Raw genomic sequence first — 20,769 nt, 5'->3', positions numbered from 1 at the left:
GTATGAGTAACTTGAACACGTTTTCATTAGTATTAGCTTATCAGAGAAACAATAAAATCCATTATATCAGCGTCAAATTCTAAAATCATAGCCTAACGTGAGCGAGAACCGTCAGGAAGGGGAAAGAAAGTGAGAAGAGACGTAAGTTTAATGACAATTTGGTCTGTGGAAAAATACATTAAAAACCTTAGTTTGGAGGCCTTTCGTTATTGTTTAATTTCTGAAAATAATATCTGGCTCTTTGAAGAAAGAAGTTCCGTCAAAACTGCAGAATACATCCCATATTCTTCCAAAAGACAATTTATAGGAGATTCATGTCTCAAAAAAAAAAAAAAAAATTAAAACTATACTGTCATCACTTAGTGATTTAGGGTTGACGTTTTAGATGGAGTTTGAAAAAATTCTCTTTGTCCACACCAAGGCAGAAAGAGAATAAATGCATTTATCCATCTACTTAAAATTATGGGACCCGGGGTCTCCAGAATAACAGCTAATACCAACAGGCTAAAATTTCCACAGCTAATTGGTGATGGGTTATTGTCAATGGGACACACCAGAGGAAGTGAGATGGTGACACTTTTCCCTTTTAACTTGGTGCATTGCAACCATCACAGACAGGAGGAAGTTCTTTTTCATCTTGACGTCTGTCCTATAGAGATGGTGAAACCAAAGCCCAGGGCAGTGAGAGATTTGCCCGCAGTTAAACTTCCAGTAGGTGGCAGTACTAGGACTAAACCACCGGACAGCTTTGTCACCAAACAGGCTGCCATGAGCTCTAACATGGGGCAGGTTCTAAAGAGTAGTTTTTGGTATATAAACCCCTCAAGCTTCTGCATGTAAGACCAATTTCACCAAATGGGTTTGGTTATTTTGTTAATACAAATATACTATTTTTTTGTAGCAGGCGTGGATGACCAGCCAAAGGTTAAAAAAAGAAATGGAAGCATCCCAAATCAGAATGTTATTTTTCTCCCTTTCAAAAGAAAAAGTAGGATCAAGTCAAACAAGTTAAGGATTTAATACTGTGGTATCTGCCTCTTGTCCATTAGGCAGCAGGCACAGGTAACATACACAGGATGAACAACCTGACAGGTGGTGGCACTGGAGAGGAGAGGTCCTGAGTGGGAGCAACGAGGAGGTACTTGGAGAGCCTGACGCAGTGGCTTTTTACCAACTAGTGCAAAGGAAGTTCAGACCTGAACACCTAATAAAGTGATTTTTGATGCATCCTGTCTACCCTAGCTTTAGGGCATATATGGGCGGGTCCTGGGACTGACATACGACACATGCAGAAGTGACTTTGTACTTTCTCTCCAAAGGAAATCTTATGTCCTATTTTAAAGGTGCAATTAATGCCCACTGTTAGATTTGACTCATTAAATAATTTCTTTCCTTTAAAAAATGTCGGTGGGGACCAGGTTTATTTAGAACTGTGTACAAACTTTCTCCATCAGTCTTGTTTCCTCCCCACATACATACCAAAATAAATTCTCATTCTGGCTCTTTTCTGACAATGATGAAGGGAAGACAAAAACCTCAGAAAATTGAGAGGCTACATCTGGATGATGGGGGTTGTCCCTTCTCTTCTATAATACAGAAATGATGGTGGGAACTCAGGGTCCCAGGAATAAAAAGGTAAGCCTCCTATTTGCCTTCTTCATTTTGGATGAGTTTGCACAAGATCTCTAAATCTGGGCACAGCCAGGATTCAAACTTTAGACAATGGGCTCCTAATTCCCCTCATCAGCATCTGTTTTGATTTGTTCATTACCTAACCATGTCAGGGGAGATGCATCTTGAGGAGGTTCTTTTTTAATTATGCTGTCACCTTTCTGTGACTAAATTTTCCGTGACCTTATGAGATGGATGAATGTCCTGATCTTGGCTACAAGGTAAGTATCTCATGACATGTACTTTAAATAACATTTACATGATGACACTTTGTAAGCAAAATGTAAGATTATGCCTCCTTGGCCATTTACAAGGTCACACAACGCCAGGAGGCAACCCCTAGCTTCTCAGAAAGCATGGGCACGTCATCCCTGAGCCTGACAAATGTGCCACCACACGTACGCATTTCTTTAGCAACTGTGCTGCGTGTAGTATTCCCTATTCTAAAGACAGCGGCAAGTGAAAGGAGCCTGAGGCTCCCCTTAGTGTTAACGGGACCATCTCGTAAGTAATAAGGGGAATTAAAGGACCACCTCTCAGTGAGCTTATCCGTGAGACAGGTTCTTGCATAAACAGTATCTTTCCAGGTCACATTTCCCAATCAAGTTTAAAAGGCTGAGTGTGGGGCTTCCCTGGTGGTGCAGTGGTTGAGAGTCCGCCTGCCGATGCAGGGGACACGGGTTCGTGTCCCGGTCGGGTTAGATCCCACATGCCGCGGAGCGGCTGGGCCCGTGAGCCATGGCCGCTGAGCCTGCGCGTCCGGAGCCTGTGCTCCGCAACGGGAGAGGCCACAACAGTGAGAGGCCCACGTACCGCAAAAAATAAAAATAAAATAAAAAATAAAAGGCTGAGTGTGTATATGCGTTCTAGATATTTTAGAATCTAAAGTCAAGAGTGATCTTATACAACCGTAACATTAATTCTTCTTACACGTATATTTTATCTCTCTCTCTTTTTTTTTTTTTTTCCAGTACGCGGGCCTCTCACTGCTGTGGCCTCTCCCGTTGCGGAGCACAGGCTCCGGATGCGCAGGCTCAGCGGCCATGGCTCACGGGCCCAACCACTCCGCGGCATGTGGGATCCTCCCGGACCGGGGCACGAACCCGTGTCCCCTGCATCGGCAGGCGGACTCTCAACCACTGCGCCACCAGGCAAGCCCCTTGTTTTTTAAGTAGTAAAAGTCTGACAGTGATTAAGTCAACTTTTAGAGAAAACCAGAGCCCTTATCAGGAGTGCAGCTGGTAATTGTGTAAATCAAGGCCTTTCATTTTTAAAAGCATTACGTTCATTCACGTCAAAACCCATTTGTAGTTATTCGGCCCTCGATTTAACATGCACCTGGTCATACAGTGTGGGTCTCTCCTTCCTCTGAGGCATTTGAATATGCCTGAGGATCTGTGACAGGAGGAAGTAGACCAGAGATGAAAAGAGGAACCAATATTCATTTCCACACCCACAGGTACCTGTCAGCACTTACTTAATTCTCACCCAACCCTATGAGGGAGGTTGCATTTTGAAGGTGTGGAAAGTCAAGTACAGAAAGGGGAAACAATTTGTCCCAGAGGTCACTCACTCCAGTTTAGCCTGGACTGAAAACACATCTGCCTAACTCCAAAAACGGAGCTTCTCTCACTACAAATGCTGCTAGGTCTGTATTCAAAGTCATTGCCATAGGATGATGAGGATTGAGGACTCAGAGGGAGATGGTGACATCCTTTTTAGCCCCAGGTCCTGCTGCAGGTGGTTGGGGACCTCACAAACCGTAGGTTCTATCAATCCAAAATGTGAAAATACCTTAATATTTGTATGCAGGGATTTTACATCAAACTCCAGCTATTTAATTGGCCACAGTGCCAAGCATCCATCTCTTGGTAATATTCCCAGAATAACATCAGATAGCATTTAATCAGCAGTAAAGTGACCCAAGGATGAGTTTAGCGACGGTGGACTCTGAGGGGCTCTGACGTTCTCTGCCCCCAGGGCCTCCTCATCATTCATTCTCCTTTTCAGCATAAAGCTGGGTCCCACAGGCTACTTACTGGCTGTAGCTAAGGACATTTCCATAATAAACTCAGCCGTTAAACCAAGCTGGACACCTCTGTTTTCTTTGCCGGCCAAAGGAATTGCTGCAGAACCGTCAATCCTTGCAAAAAGGCTTCTATACGCTCATCAAACAAATAAACAAATAACCCATGTCATTTTTTTAAAAAAGTTCAGTTGCTGTGCAGCAGTGAACAGACACAAAAGGACCAGTTTATGCCTAGAAGGAAAAACGACCGTCTTCAAAGCAACCCGTTTGGTGGCAGTCGTGATCATCAGGGAAAGTAATATCTGTTAAAAAGCAGTAAATGCCTGTTTCCAAACAGAATGGACTGGCATGCGGAGGAGGTGCGAACCCAGTCAAACATCCCCAGGCTCCCCGGAGAATCATTATGCTCTGTCGTGTTAACTCACTTCCTTCTTGATTTTTCCACTTTTTCTTTTTCTTCCCTGCTGAATATTATCATCTCAAATCAAATTAAGTACTAATAGTAAGTGGGCACAGCAATCACTTCAGAAAAGCAAAACATTCAGGCTCAAGAGGTTATATAAAAATATTATTTCTCATGATAAAGATTGAGAGCCCAGATGGAATTGTGAGAGAGTTCCAAGGACTCTCAGTGATAGCAACGCTTCAGTTGCTATAACTTCAGTTATAGCAACTGAAGCTGCTGTTCAGGTAACTAGTGGAGCCACCAACAAATAATAAAATCTAAATCATTTAAAAAGAGTACCCTCTCCTATCTGTACTCCAGCTCTCTTTTCAAATCCCTTCCTCTAGCTCTAAGATCTCTAGTTATTAATAATAATAGCAATAATGTATCAAGATGGGAAATAACTGTTGGAACGCTCTTTTCTTTGATAAAACGGCACAGAACAGCAATATGACACATTGGGAAATTTCAGAGTCTGACCCAACATGCTGATTGTTATCCAATGACTTTTTAATATTAAAAATGTCATGGATAGTTTATTTTGGACTTGATTTTTCAAAGAGAATGGCTCCTCCAATAAGATTTAACATACTGGTTTTTAAATATTATAAATTAAAGATAGCCCCTGAAATATATAACTATATGGAATACACTTCTGCTATAACATGGCTGGTAATTCAGGTATGTCTTATTCATATGTTCCAAAATTAAGAATTCAATCTTACTGAATTGGCATTAGTATTCTATTTGGAAAATGAATTGTTATTTATTCTTTTTTAAAAGACAAATCAAGTTAAGACTATTGTTTAAGTTCTTGGTAACAAAGAAGAGCAAGGGTTATAAACAGAACATTTCAATTTACTTTGTCATCTATAGGATTCCCTGAACTACTCAAACTAAACGGTAAAGAAAAAGAAGTCCTTTGAAATGCACTTTGTGAACAAACAAGATAAGAGAACGCACACAAGATAATTCTCCAGTTAACATAGCTTCTCTCTATCTTCCCAATTTCTGTCCTGGGTTATATATCGGCAGGGTCTAGCTGATCTTGGTTGACACTGAAAGTGGTGATATTCCACATCAACCAGGTTTCTCTCACCAAAGGTGTCTGTAAATCATGAGTTAAGTATACTGGAAAGAAAAGGGAGCAATTAAAAAGTAATCTGGGGCTTCCCTGGTGGCGCAGTGGTTGAGAGTCTGCCTGCCGATGCAGGGGACACGGGTTCGTGCCCTGGTCCGGGAAGATCCCACATGCCGCGAAGCCGCTAGGCCCGTGAGCCATGGCCGCTGAGCCTGTGCGTCCGGAGCCTCTGCTCTGCAGCGGGAGAGGTCACAACAGTGAGAGGCCCGCATACCGCAAAAAAAAAAAAAAAAGTAATCTGTTCCACTGAACTGGAAACGTTTGAGGGTATGTACCTAAGGAGGAAAGCATGGGGTACTGAGGTCAGTGTCAGGAGGAGGTGAACACAGATCTCAGATTTCAGTGAACATCAAAAGAACAAAAACTCACCTGTGTTAATGCTCTAAGGAAAAGCTATTTTCAGGTGGCTGATGAAAGCATACTATGCTAAGCCAAAAGAGTAAAGAATCGCAAGTACTGGTGTTAAGGACCCTAGAAAACGAATTAAACATCCTAATTTTATAGATGAGAACACTATGGCGCCAAGAGATTGGAAGACTTATGTAAGATCACATTAAGAGCTGCAAGATGACCCAAATGTAAACATTGGTTCTCTCGAGTCTACGGTCGTTGTCTCTTCTACCACCAATGAGACACTTCTTTATGATGTATGAGTCCTTTCAAGTCAAGTAATAAACTGTGCTAGGTCCTGCAAATACTCCTACCTACATGCAGTATAAGATGCAAAAAATTAGATTCGTAATTATAGCACACGATGGTAAGAGCTAGTTATTGACTGTTGCTCAGGCAAGGGCACCCATCCTAGACTTACGGGGTCAACAAAGGCTTCTCAGTCGACCTAATATCTAGACTCGTTCCTTGAAGGAGAAGTAAAGATTACATAAAGGAAGAGAGACAAGAGGAGAAAGCTGTTTTACATGGAGGAAACAGCTGACAATATGACTGGGGGTAAAGAGAGTTGTCGTGTTTGAGGAAGTGAAGGGAATTCAACGTGGTTGGATCACTGAGTGCTTGGGGTTGGGGGGGTGAGAGACGGGGCAGGAAACGTAAGCAGGGCTCACCAAATCCTGAAGGCCTTTATGCCTAGTTAAGGAATTTGGGATTTCTCTTAAGGTAATGGGCAGACAGAGAATTTTAAAACGGTAAAGTGTAGTGATTAGATTTGCATTTTGGAAAGAACATTATGACAGTTGAGTGAAAAAAAAAAATGATAGGGGAGGTAGGCACAGAAGGAATCAAAGCAGTTAGTCTGAGGTAGTAACGCAGAAGATAAAGGATAGTCATCGAATAAAGTATCTAAGGGGGGTGGAGAGGGGTGTTTAGACTTCAGATATACAGGCCATAGAATTAAAATACTTGATGATAAATGTATATAAATAGATGTGGGTCATCAGTGAAAGGGTCAACATTACTCTGAAGTCTCTAGCCAAGGTCTTGCCTGGGAGACCTTTGGGAGACCATCATCCCTCAGTTAAAGACTTAGAGACAATTTTACCAACAATAGAAACTCAAGACAGCTTTGTACTTGCTCATCATGAGTGAAACTGTGGAAATCTGGGTACATGTCAAAGATTCTGCATTCTACAGGAAATCCTCTCCAAAATGCTGTGACCTGTGCTGCACTGAGGCAGTCATAAATCTCTGATGAGACTTTCCCAAGAAAAAACAACCAGCCTAACAGGTACCCACCCCCCACATCCCCAGGCCCTTTCAGCCTCTCCATATTTCCCAGTGGATTATGGGCTCAATGTCCTTTGCCCTGTTCAGGCAGCATTAATGATGATCTATTTTCTGGTGGAGGTTCGTTAACCCAAAGGAAGCAGAGTTAGGGCTGCTAAGTAAGAGGAATAAGAGGATTGACTCAAGGAAACTGGAAAACTAAGGTTTTCTAGTTCAAAACTGGAGGAATGAATTGAATTGTATACTTTTGGGCTATGGAGTGTCCCAACCCCCACCAAGGACATAATTCAGGTACTCACCCCTTCGCCGCCATGTTCACCTGTGTTGGCAAGCATTTCCTGTAGGGCTCTGACAGAGAGGGACTGTTCCAGTACAAAATTGCAGATGCAGAGATCTGGAGGAACATACTGTGGAAATAAAACCAGAATGAGGATACCTACTCATATCAGTTGGGGATCAGTCACACAGTAACATCTCAAGGGCAAAGAGCCTATGAATCAAAGTAACACTTGGATCGATGGATGGATGAATGAGTACAAAAGGTAGCTTTTTTTTTTTTTTTTATTCACGTTAAAATGGGTTTCAAGCTGGATTCTAAAGGATGAGGAGAAGAAAAGCCCTAAGTCTCAAGGGAACAGCGACCAAAATGTCAGGATCAGCTTGAGTAATGGCTGGGGGCACACATGGGAGAAGAATACACATCCAGCCTTGCTGAAGGAGCGAAGGCTGATCGACACTGATGTCTGGGTGGGACCAAAGGAAGAAAGTCACTGGGATCTCATCCACAATAATTTGTACAAGGGCAAGACCAGAATAGTGACCAAACACTCGGCAATAGTGACCAAAACAGGGAACCCAATTACTTGTTAAGAAAATCTGGATGCCACAGTGTAAAAAGAGAGGATTAAGAGCTACATAAATTTAATTCTGAACAAAGAAATTGATGACCCCTACAACAATCATTCTAATTTATTTTATGCTCAGGTAATACCATGATATTTTCAAACATTTCTCAATAACAGACAGCCTTCTCTGCAGATCGACTAGTAATAGCTAATGCTCATTGAGTACTTTTCTGTGCCAGGTATTGTTTTAAGTGCTTTGCTTATATTGGCTCATTTAATCTTCACAATCACTCCATGTATACATACTGTTTATCTCTCAGTTTACAGCCGAGGAAACTAAGGCACAGAGAAGTTAGGTCACCTGCCCAAGGTCATGGCTTACACTTGGGTGATTTGGATTCAAATCTAGACACTCTGTCTCCAAATCCATACACTTAACTCTGTTCCTGCTGCTGATGAAAACATTACAGATATTTTTCACAACTAGACCATTTTCTTTAATAAAGTTATTTATTTATTCATTCATTCATTCATTTTTGGCTGCATTGGGTCTTTGTTACTCTGTGCAGGTTTTCTCTAGTTGCGGCGAGCGGGGGCCACTCTTTGTTGCTGTGCGTGGGCTTCTCATTGCGGTGGCTTCTCTTGTTGCGGAGCATGGGCTCTAGGTGCACGGGCTTCAGTAGTTGTGGCACGTGGGCTCAGTAGGTGTGGCGCACAGGCTTAGTTGCTCCACGGCATGTGGGATCTTCCCGGACCAGGGCTCGAACCCATGTCCCTTGCATGGGCAGGCGGATTCTCAACCACTGCGCCACCAGGGAAGCCCTAGACTATTTTTAATCAGCAAAGATTTAAGTTTTATATTTCTGCAAAACACAGTGCTTGGTATTGAGAAAGATATAAAAACATGCAAAACAAAATCAATGCTCTTCAGGAGTTTACCATCCGGTTCCACGATACATCATTTTCTTTGGGAACACAGCTTATATTCACCTTGCACACCAAGCCTGTGTTTCCTCTGTTATGTTGGCTGAACATTGACACCATCAGAGTAACAGGAATAAGGAATGAGGGCCAGAAGTCACCCACAGCTATGTCTAACACTCCGAGACAGGTAACACTGTTTCTATGGAGCTCCAACTTAAAAGCTAAAAGCAAGCCTGCTATTAAAGCACATATAACCCCTCTGATTTTCAATATTTTCATTTTTTAAATAAAGATTATGGAATTGGTGATCTTTAATTTCCCTTTAATTTCCAAGTGCTTGTATTTGTACCTTCTTCCTCCTCTTCCCCAACCTCAATGCCCTCAAAAATAAACTGATGTCCCAACTGTTGGACCTGCCCACTCTTTCCCTTTAGTAAAGTTCTGAGACCCCCTTAAGCCAAGAGTGGCTCATCCTATCCTGAAGGCTACTGGCCCATGGGTGACTTACATTTTGCCACTTAAATACTTTTCTACTTAGGATCTCTACAGTCAGAAATCCTAAAAACCCAGACTCCCTAGAATTCTGGTGTTACAGGAAATTGCCCAGTTCTCTTTATGAACATGATGTAACCAAGGAGAAACTGTATGTAACACGAGGAGACAACAGCCTTTATTTTACGTTTCTTGCTTCATTGTCAACGTCTGTTCCTGCTGCAGCTAATTAACTCATTTGTATGAGACTTGAACAAGCAGACGGCTGGTGATGCAGGGCAAGCCTTCACATCAGGAAGTGTTTTTAGAGTACATATCCCATCATTATAAGTACCAGGCAATAATATGATAAAGCATTTCCCTAAAGACCATATGCCACAAATATATATAGTCCGACTCAGTCTCCCAAAAGATGATGCCACCTCAGAAGATTTTACAGAGGTTTTTTTCCTACCACATCGTGGTCTATCTTGATCTCATGTCACCAGAATAGGAAGCAAAAAGAGCTAGGGTTTGAGTGTGTCCACTTCCTCCTTCACTTCACTAGAGCATGCAATTTGGAGATTTCTCTATTCAGGAATGTCTACGGGTATGGCTGGTACTTTAAAGGGTGCGTTTTGGCTAATCAACTGAATGACCTCAACATTCACGCTCACTTTTACAAGAACCCTCTTTAGTCCAGTCTCTTTAAGACAGAAACTTTCACAGCTCCAAGTGCTAGAGATCCTGTCCTTATACGAGATTGTGTGATCCTGTCAGCTCTCTTTCCTCCTGTTCTGGTTTGCTTGGACAGGGATAGGAGTTCTCCCCCGGCAATGCCATCCCCCATCCTGATAGAGGACCACGGATACCAGACACGAGGCATGCTCCAATTACATTTTTCTTTTCCCTCCAGAAATTAAAAGCCCCAAGGTGGTTGTGATTTAATTCCTGGTACAAATGGGTACATTGACAGAGGGAGGGTGCGCATGGGGAGTGGGGGGAAGCATCTCATACGGGAACACTGTACCTGCCACTGGTTTACATAGTCTCCTTACAGTTTAGTTTTTCTTCCTCTAGAGTGTGGTCCTGCCTGGACTCTCCATGCTCGGGGATAAGGTCACACCACTCCAAGAGCAGGCAGAACAACATGTGGGCAGTGGCATGGCAGGGAACAGGGCAACAGGAATATCCGGAGGAAAACAAAATGCAGCTAGCAACTTGTGACATGGGAGTGCAGAGCACAGAGCCATCTGACCTGCTCCACCAGCTGCCATCCTTAATTACACTCCACACCGGCCTGAGCTCCCACCTCCACATTTGCCAAGATGAGCCAAGGCCACTGGTCCATCAAAGCTAATTTGTTTGCAGCATGAGAATTCCCCCAGGAGGCCGGCTCACTGTGTCTGTGCTCTGGAGCCTGTGCGTCGGTCACTGCCTGCCAGGCGTGGGGCATGTGTTTGATGATTCTCAGCACGGAGAGAAGGGCTCTGTTGACATCTGTTCTGAAATAGCTCCTCATCACTCTCCCCAGCCCTGTCCTCAGCCTAGAGAAGCACCATGTTTCCAAATGTCCTACAGAAAACCTTGAGATGCCAGGGCTCTGCATAAGCCAGGAGCTAGGTATTCATTTAACCCCACTGTGTAGAAAACAGTGAAAGGGAAGGCCTATGGACCCTCCATGTTCCGTAAGTCTACGTAACATATACCTCGCTGCACTCAAAGTATTTTTCTGGAGCTTACTAAGTCCAAGAAGGTGGGAATTTAACACTCCTGTTATTGGATTCATTTAGCATTTTTCTACCTAGCACCCCACAATGTACACTCACCAGGGTACTAGTTTGTACAAGGCAATCCTTCAGGGGAACGAAGAGAAGAAATAGTTAACAGAAACAGGGATGTTCTCCCTCTATTATGCTGTTAACCACAGTCGCTGTGGCTTACATAGTTCTTCACGCAACGCAGTCTGTTTCCCTAGATTGTGGGTATCTTGCAAAATCTGTGTCTGACTCTACTTTTGCTATCCTTAGTAGACAGAACAGCAAGTGCTCAACTCAAGCCTTCTTGAGCTGACTCTCTGTGTCCTAGACTATCCGAGAGTATGTGACTGATGGTAGCGGTGGTTGCAGCACTAAGCATGCACTTGCCTGTTGAGCCCCTTCCCCAAGCCTCCTGCTCAAGATTCAAGGGACCCTTCTTCTCTCATCGTCATGGGTCTCCTCCCACTTCTCTGTTAGCCCATCTGGCTCTCATATGGCCGCGCCTCAATAATATACGCTGTAAGTGCGGCAATGGCTTTGAATGAAAAGCAGTATAGGTTATATTGGTTAAGAGCGAACCCTCTAGCACAGGATTGCCTGAGGTCCTATCTCTGTTCAACCGCTTATTAGCTGAATGACATTAGGCAGATAACTTAGTCTCTTTGCCTCAGTTTCCTCACCTGTAAAGTAGAGATCTAATAGTACCCACTTCTCAGAATAAACTAATTTTTTATATTTAAAGAACTTACGATATGGTCTAGCACATAGTAAGTACTCAATAAATGTCAAATGTCGTCCACACAGGGCAGTGAAATCCACATATCAATAACTCACTTAAATGTTTATGTATATATCTACTATTTCTGAAGTTCTTATTTTGTGTAAGGATAAGGCAAAATCCCTGCTCTTCAAGGTTGTGCGGTCTCGTGGAGAATTGGGGCAGCAAATGGAAAATTTCCAAAGTATGATTCAAAAGGCCCATAGGTGGGTAAGGAAGCGTGAGGAAGCACCCAGAGTTGAACAGGGCTGCAGTGGAGAGAGGGGGAGGGGGAGGGGAACAAGCAAAGGGAGGTGAGAGGTGAGGCTGAGAAAGAAGTAGGTGCTAGACTGAGGGTCTCGAGTCACCCTGCCAAGGATTTCGGACTCTGTCTTCAGTGCAATAGCCTACATTCAAGGAAGCGACCCAATCAAATGCGCATCTTTGAAAGATCACTGCAGGTCCAGTGTGAAGCGGGCTAGACCAAGGCAGAGAAACTAGTTAGGAAGTTGTTGCAATAAACTGGTTACAAGGGGACAATGGCATGAATTAAAATAATGGTAGTTGAAATGGAGATAAAGCAGTGAATTTGAAAAATCTTCAGAAGTTCAGAGAGAGAAGATCTGGTGACTAATTGAACGCAGGAGAAGAGTGGAAGACAACCAGTGTTTCTATCGGATGGAAAAAGAATTCAGGAAGAACAAGCCACACCAAGGGTCAAAAGTACCACAGAGACAGTAATTGCACTCGGCAGATTGTCCCTGTATCTCCATTTGGGCAACAGAATGCTGATGGGAGAGAAAGTCTCTGTGATGATGTAGTGGTATCCCTGCAGGTACCAGCGGAGGGAGGCTCACCTGGGAGAAGAGGAGGAACCTGAGAGAAAGACACATGTTCTCCACAAAAGGAGAATTCCTGGAGACCCAGCAACCAAAGTCAGCCCAAGTAACCTTACTTCCCTTTCCCATGTGCATTAGGCAGTCAGCCAGTATTTAGAGAACCTAACAGTATGCATGCAGTATTGTACTAGCTGCTGTGGGGAACAAAAGAGAAAAGACATGGTTTCTATCCTTTAAGGAATTCTTAAGCTATTTGAAGAGACAGATCTACCATAGATGAGACTTTATGAAACAATAAAAAAGTTTACATTCTATGCTAAATTGGAGAGTATGAGTTATATGTCTTACAGGACCAAGAGGCCTCTCAGCCATGTTGGGATGGGGAAAGGCCAGCCCAGGCTGGAGCGTGGCCTAAAGAGGGTTTACGTGGGCAAGTAGCTCCTGGCACAGAGCCAGAACTCAAATTTTTGTTTAATGAATGAACAAGATGGGAGAGTTATCCTTCCATTTCCTTGTGTGGATTCTTCCCTTCTGTTTAAAATTCCATTCGTTGAAGCAGCATTTTTAAGTTATAGGCTTTCCAGAACCTCTGTCCTTACTTCCTCCTTTGCTTTTTCACCTAATTCACCATCCCCCCAACTCACCTCCATGGGCACTATGTCTGCTGGCAAGAGGCAGAGCTGGACTCTGTCCCCAGTGGTCTGGCTTCTACACGCCTTGTCTGTTCCATTTCACCACAGTGCCTCACACAGGACTGAAAACCATCTCCCTATGATGGCTCAATGCAGTCCTACTCAAAGACTATGGATGAAAAGACTTCCCAAGCCCTCGGGGGCAGAAAATTATCCTCTCCTCCAGAAAATGTTCCAGGTCAATCTGGCCCCACTAGGTACAGTGTGGCATTGGATAAGACCAACTTTCTATGGGTGAGCATCACGATGGCTAGAGATGGGACATGTAGCTTGTATTTCAGGAGCTTTAAGCACTTCACAGACATGATCTCATCCACTTACAGCAGACATGAGCTCATTTGTGGACTGCCTCTCTGTTACTGATAATACATAATTATTTGTATTGTGTTTATACTTCAAAGGCAGAGCCGATCGTTAACCAAACTAACACCTACATCTCATCCCAAGCAGGTTTTAATTATTTATGCAGTTAAGCGCCTTTTAAATCTACCTTTGTCACCTCTGCTAAGTTTTTGATAGATTATAATGAAGAAAGTTATATAGTGAATATTTAAACCTGAAGCTGTTGCCCAGTCTCTGTATTTCTACAAAAATTGTTGGTGGCTTTACAACTATTTTAGCGGTGGCTCAACTGAGATACAAAGGAATTAGGTAAAACTTATATGGGCAAGTGGAGAAATAAGAATAGAATTCACATATACATTTAAAATGTATCTATTTACCTATCTATATAATTGTAGCAGGTACTGTACTAAATCCTTTATAAATATGACCTCATTTAACTCTTACATCAACTCTTTTAGCAAAAAGATTATAGACAGACAGTTTATAAATGAGAAAACTGAGACTCAGAAAGGTTGAAACACTTCCCCTCGACCACATGCTGAGAATAGCATTTAAATCGGGAATTCCAAGCTCAACGGTTTCTGATACTGTGTCAATATTCCTGAAGAGAAGGTTCTCATCCTTACACGAACATTGTGTTGTGGAACTCTAATTCTACTAGGCTACCTCCTCCCAATTCTTTTTTTTTTTTTGTCACACCGAGCGGCATGTGGGGATCTTAGTTTCCCAACCAGGAATCGAACCCGTGCCCCCTGCAGTGGAAGCACGGAGTCTTAACCACTGGACCGCCAGGGAAGTCTCCTCCCAAAGCTCATACTTTAATAATTTAAGGACTTCATATGAGGTTCTTGACTATCTCAGGAAGAGTTCTCTACTCTGGAATGGCTACTGCAAAGATTACGGGCTGCAGTTGGGACTCAAGAGCTTTCTAAAATTGAGATTCCTGGCAAGCACACTCATTTCCATCTTCATGCAGTTCTGAAATCTGAAACCAACTTACCATGTAAGCTCTCTCTTCCAAAAAGCAATTCAACTCTGGGCGTGATGGGACAAGTTTCCACCAAGGACATACATGTGGAGATTTTAAACGTGTGTACGTCCAGATTTTAAACATGTCGAGGGAAGAGACTTCGCCTATCTGTGTTAAAAGCTATCACGAAACAAGTTTAAAATGTATAAAACCTCGCTTAAGTTTTTTAAAAATATATTTTGCTATGGAAAAGGATCTTTCAGAAAGGTCTTTCTGAAAATATATACAGAAACTATTCGAAACATTTGAGTTCCAATTTTTGCCTGAACTTTGCTAACAAAAACCGTTGTACGTAAACAGTAAGGCACACAGAATTTAAACTTATAGCTGGAAAACATTCCTTCTGGGCAGAGAGGAGGAAGATTCTATTATCTTTTAAAGGAATGAAGTGAAGAAGGTGCCTTCTGATGCCCAAGGAATCAACCACAGGAAGGCAATGCTCTCAGTATCCCCCAGTCTCTTGGCGGTTCTTCATTCTAGGGAACAGTGAGCATCCCTGGGAGGACTGACAGCTGTGGAAAATCACTACCACAGCACAAGGAGACTTACGAAGCAAAATCACTCATGGTCGTGAGCAGAACAACTGCAGCATCTGACGCCATGCTGGCCTGAGGTTTTACTCCAGGGAAGAGGGAGTATTCAGAAGGAAAGGGATGGAATGACTTGATTATGCATAAGGGAGAGGAAGATTACCAAGTTACAGAAAGCTGTTGATATTTTAAAAAAATAAAATAATAAGCTTCTACTAGGGAGTCAAATATTTACTTGAGCAGAACACTTGCTGAAACACTCCCTATGCAAGCGAGGAGCCACTGCCACCTAGAAGCAGGAAAGCCAAATTGCAGGACCAATATCCTTTGACAAAAGTCCTGCCAAGAAATACCAGCCCCCAGTGATAAAGAACTAAAAAACCCACAATCACTGTTTCTTTGCCTCATCCCTCAAATGCCCAGATATTGGCTGTTTAATTCACACTGATCCACGGATCCATTACGGTCTAGCCTCTCATAGGGAGAATGTTTATTAATTCAAGTAAGAGCCACACTTGTAACATCAACTATCCTTTTGATGATGCTCAGAGATTTCTCACAAGAGGTAACACAAATAAGCTTGTTTTGGAAGTGTGAATGCAGTTGGCCCAAGAATCTCCTGGGCAAGGCTGCCAGCATTTCAGATTCCTGGCACCCTTCTCCAGGTGGTACTTTAAAAGAATCTCCCAGGTGATTCTGAAGCAGGATGTCTCTGACCCCAATTTGAAAGATACTGTAGAGTAACTGGACCAAACAAGTAAAGTCAGGTCCCTGGACAGTAACTGATTCTTACTCTAGATTTTTCATTAAAAGAGTTCAATTCATCAATATATAAGAATTTCTTTCAAATGAATAACCCAATAATTTGAAATCCACAGAATTGTTGTTTTTATGATCTTGCCTGCTATGGCCCCAACCAAAAGTAATGCTGAGGTACCCTGGACGCCTCTATTCTGCAAGCATCAGTTGTTTCTGGTACATAGGAAAAATGTCACCAAGAGCCTGGCAAAAATCAGTGCTGTGAAGCTTGTGTTCTTTAAAATAAGGAAGAAGGGGCGGCCAAAGAATCAGAGTCAAAACGCTGGGCAGCTGGCTTGTAAAGCTGCCTGCTGGGAAAATGCATCACTCACAGGCTGGATGGTTGATTTGGGTCTTGATTGAGCCAAGTTTTGCCTCCCTGCCTGGCATGGTCGGCATGTAGAATAACAAAGGTGTCAAAAGGTAGAAATGTGGAACACTTGCACCTGGAAAAAACAAGCTGTGTGGAGGAGCAGCAAACAATACCCACTGTTTATAGACGGAGATAGCAGAAACAATGACTCTTTGTACGGCCCTAAAAAAAAATACGGTCATAAATGAAACTCTAGCTTAATGAGTAGCACAGGTAATACAAAACGCTCTGTGGTAAGGAATGGGACCCTAATTTGCTAGTTTTCAATGGGATCTACCGTGAGAAACTGAAGTTGTTATTCCAAAGAGCTTACATATTGGGAAAAAAAGCAGAGCTCAGGAAAGAGGAAAGGCAGCATGTCAGTAAGGAGATGAAACCAGCATGTGTGTTCCATGTGCCATGAATAAATTAGGGGTACCAGCCTCAGCAGGAGGAACAACACAGGGTACAGGATGGTGGAGTCGGAATGAGGTGTGATAGGCAGAAATATCAAGAGATGAGATCAAAGCTGAGGGGGGCGGACTGGCAGGAAAGCCTAGTCTCAACCTAATGTTTGTGTTTTAGTCTCCAGCTTGGTTTCCTTTAGTTTTGGTGGGAGGAACACTGACCAGCAGTGTATATATTCCTTGGCAATTCCACTTGCCCTCTCCTCCCTTTTGAGAAATGATGTGTTTGTCAGAGAATTTAGAAACCATGGCAAAGCTTTTCTCCATGGCAAGGCACTTCTCCATTTTCTCCAGCAGTGGTATCCAGCAGCTTCAGGAGGGGACAATGTGTGTCTCTTGGCCTCTCATCACATACAGGAAGGGGAAGATTGAGGAAAGCCTTCTGAGGCGCCCACAAGAGAAGAGACAATGCCAAGCTCAACTAAAGGCTGATGGAACAGAGACACTGTGTACGCAATGGCAGCTCTGTCCCCTTAGGTGCAATGCTCACCACTATTATTATCGGGAAGAACCTCCTGTGTACTGAGTCCTGCTTGATTACAGTAACAGCTCCATGAGGCTCTGGATCTGAAGTGGATAAAGCTCGAGGTGCCAAAGGGCAAGGACGACAGCTTGGCTTCCAAATGGTTTGAATTTTTTTTCCAATGCCTCCTTCCCACTCTCAGATTGAATCCAAATTCCAATGTGCAAATGCAGTTTTTACTTTTTGTCCCCTCCATGGAATTTTTGTTTTGGAAAAAATAAACATGTCACTATAAACTAAGTTCTGGATTCAAATTTTTTCTTTTGGCAGGAGTATATGGATAGACGTTCATAAAAGTTTCAGTTTTAAAAAGCCTTTGTGGAAATAAATAACAGTTATAAATACTTTTCTCCAGTATGGAAAGAGTCCTCCTATATCCTACCCCCTTCAACTGCCCCATAGTGTCTGAGCTAAACTACTACCACTAGATATTTACATGTGCAAGGATTAGTATCACATGCCCCCATTTACAAGGGGACATGGAATATTCAACACAGATATTTTAAAACATGTATACTAGAGAGGGATTTAGCACTGCCAGTCAGAAGTAGCTGCATGAGTTAAAAATGTTCACTTAATAATAAGCACTGCTTCAGTGGAGTGGGCTATATCTACTTCAGTAGTGCCATCCTTACCAGGAAGCATTCCAAGTATGAAGGATGAACAAACGTCAAAATGCTCATTCAACTGTGGAGACGTGTTGGGTTCCATTCTCTCCAAACCGTCTCCCACTGAAGTCACTGATACCTTTCACTCAGGTCGTGAGCCAGCTTTGATAAACACAAGGAAACCAGTAGGAGACTCAGTCTCTTCCTATTTGAACCCAACCCATCACTCAGCATCTGGTGCAGGTGACTAGGAAATACCATGTCAAATACTGCCTCTGCCCAACCATCCAAGTTCACGCGACAGAACCTTCACTTCAGTTCCCTTCCTTATCCGCACTAGACAACTAAGCCAAGTTAGTGAGGTTTCCCATCAACAATGAGGACAGAGAATAGGTGTTGCAGGGCAGATTACTCAGCAGGGAAGGGGAAAGGGAAAACCTCATCAGGAGTTACCTCCAATACACAATAGTTGTGTCAACTTGGTGCCATGAGAGAGGATGAACACACTGATAGAAGCTGAAAGAGCAATGCCACACCTCAGAAAGGAAAGTCCTTGCTCATGGTGACCCAAGAGAAGTTTGTCAGACCTTGTGAAGATAAATGTCTCAAATTAGGACTTCCCTGGTGGGGCAGTGGTTAAGAATCTGTCTGCCAATACAGGGAACACAGGTTTGGTCCCTGGTCTGGGAAGATCCTACATGCTGTGGAGCAACTAAGCCCGTGCACCACAACTACTGAGCCCATGCTCTAGAGCCCACGAGCCACAACTACTGAGCCCACGTGCCAGAACTACTAAAGCCTGTGTGCCTAGAGCCCGTGCTCCACAACAAGAGAAGGCACTGCAACGAGAAGCCCACGCGCCGCAACGAAGAGTAGCCCTGGCTCGCCGCAACTAGAGAAAGCCTGCACGTAGCAACAAAGATCCAACACAGCCAAAAATTAATTAATTAATTTTTGAAAGTGTCTCAAATTAGTCAGTCGCTCTCCAGCGGCATTTGTCCGTATGTTCTAGTGAATAAGATGAAGATGAGCGCCATGTCTGGCTTTCTAGTAAACGTGTACATTTTGGCAAAGAAGCAAGTTCATTCATTACTACAGCAATTCGAAACTTTTCATGGCAGGCTGTAGGTAAGGGTGAACATAATAGTAATGAAGCCAAGGTCGGTGGTAGCTTTGCCTCGTTTTGTGATGACATCTAGCTACTTTGTCATTACTTAGTCAAACAAGGAAACAGATGTATCAGGCCGATGACTGCAAATTCAGACCTTCCACAATTTCTGAAAGTGAGGTCTGTGGACCACCTGCGTAAGAACCAGACAGGAGTTTGTTTGAAAAAAAAATAAAAGCAGATTTCTGGCCCTACGCAAGACAAGGCTGGGGATTGAAGGATATGCTCATTCCAGTTTGAGAACCTCAGCCTTTCTGGGTGAGCTCAGTACCAAAGCTCACGGGTGCTGGCTAGGATCACCATCTTCATGGATAAAGCATTCATGACACAATTTACCTGGGAAATCAGGGAGTGAGCGAAACCACAGTGCTCATTTTTCAAACTGAAAGGTGATCAGAGGAGGTTCTGGAAACTTCCGCATGAACATCAAAAAGTTCTCATCTTTCTTGGCTGTATTTTTCACAAAAAAGGTAATTCCCTTTAGCTGTTTACTAAGAGGTTTTGCTGAATGACAGTAGTAAGCCTTCTTGTGTTCACTCAGTCTCAGAGCTTGCATTAAATTCTAAAAACTCTCATCTTTAGGTAAAAGAAGAAGAATTGCTTGAACCTAGATGCTACAGCTTACCAGGGTAATGATTCAGATTTCAAGTCTCAAGTGACTGCCCTTGGGATGGAGGAGGTGGGATGGAAATCAATTATTCCACCCTCAGTGCTCTGAGGCAGTACTGTACCTGAACCGCCCCAAAGAGATGATAATCTATTCTATTTTGAAGTAGAAATACATTGGGATGTATAGCGAAGTGCTAAAGTAGCGCTTAAGGCAAAAGTCTTCGATGAAAGCACTCTAATGAGAAATAGATCATGAGGGTCAAGGGTTTTAAAATCCTGTCAACCACTCAATAGCTCAAAAAGAACTGTCAGACAGAGGCTTACAAACAGCTTTCCTGTACCAGTCTTTCTCATCTAAAGGCTTTGCATAAAGCTCAGCTGAGTTTAAGTGGAATGGAAGAAAAATGATTGGAAAACATACTGACAGAGAAAGCAGCTAATCCTCGAATGACTGTTTTAAAAACAATTTGTAATCACTCCCTGAAATAACTTGGATGAAGAAACACAAATTAATTCTCCATAGCATTTTGAATTATTTAATAAAATCAACTATTTGCTACACAACAGGAATTTAAGAGCAAACAAGATATTGTTTCCAAATGACTCGTAAAATGTTTCAGTTCATGTAGTTTGTTCAGGTCGCTATTTAAAAACTACTCAATGGACTACTGAAAAGTAGAGAAATAAAGTTGTCAACTTAACTGTCTGTAAATCTTAACTTCTAAAACAATTTTAAACATTTCCTTTACAAAACTCTCCTCATGTAGTAGCTGGCAAATCAGATTCTGGACGTTATTTTGTGTAACATTTTAAAGCACGTTGCAGGGAGAGCAAAACCAGATCTCTTGAATCACTATTCTGTTCTTTGTAAACAATACTTCCGTCTGTGAATTATGAATACGCACATCATTTCAAAAGATCACATAAGAGGTCATCAGCATGGCTTAGGTTTTATCCCCAGGTTTTAAAACACCCACAAGGAATGAAAACGATGGATGTAACATGCCTTGGGTTTTTGACTCAAATTCTAAAACGAACGCAATGCATCGTTTTAATTCCATGTAAAAGTAACAACTGGAAGAGAG

The 20,769-nt window shown here is 42.7% G+C and overlaps 1 protein-coding gene across 1 annotated transcript in view; it reads right to left on the bottom strand.

The window, feature by feature from the left end:
- Nucleotides 1-20,769, bottom strand: part of RYR3 (ryanodine receptor 3) — a 381,491-nt gene that overhangs the window by 322,216 nt on the left and 38,506 nt on the right. Inside the window, exon 3 of the mRNA XM_024732458.1 lies at nucleotides 7,266-7,373. Coding sequence (XP_024588226.1) covers nucleotides 7,266-7,373 — 108 coding nt within the window. The remainder of the gene's footprint in view (nucleotides 1-7,265; nucleotides 7,374-20,769) is intronic.

The sequence above is a fragment of the Neophocaena asiaeorientalis genome, unplaced genomic scaffold (assembly GCF_003031525.2).
Source record: "Neophocaena asiaeorientalis asiaeorientalis breed wild unplaced genomic scaffold, Neophocaena_asiaeorientalis_V1.1 scaffold119, whole genome shotgun sequence".
NCBI classification, from domain to species: Eukaryota; Metazoa; Chordata; class Mammalia; order Artiodactyla; family Phocoenidae; genus Neophocaena; species Neophocaena asiaeorientalis.
Note: the sequence above shows the minus strand (reverse complement) of the source record. Positions and strands in the feature narration are given on the sequence as shown.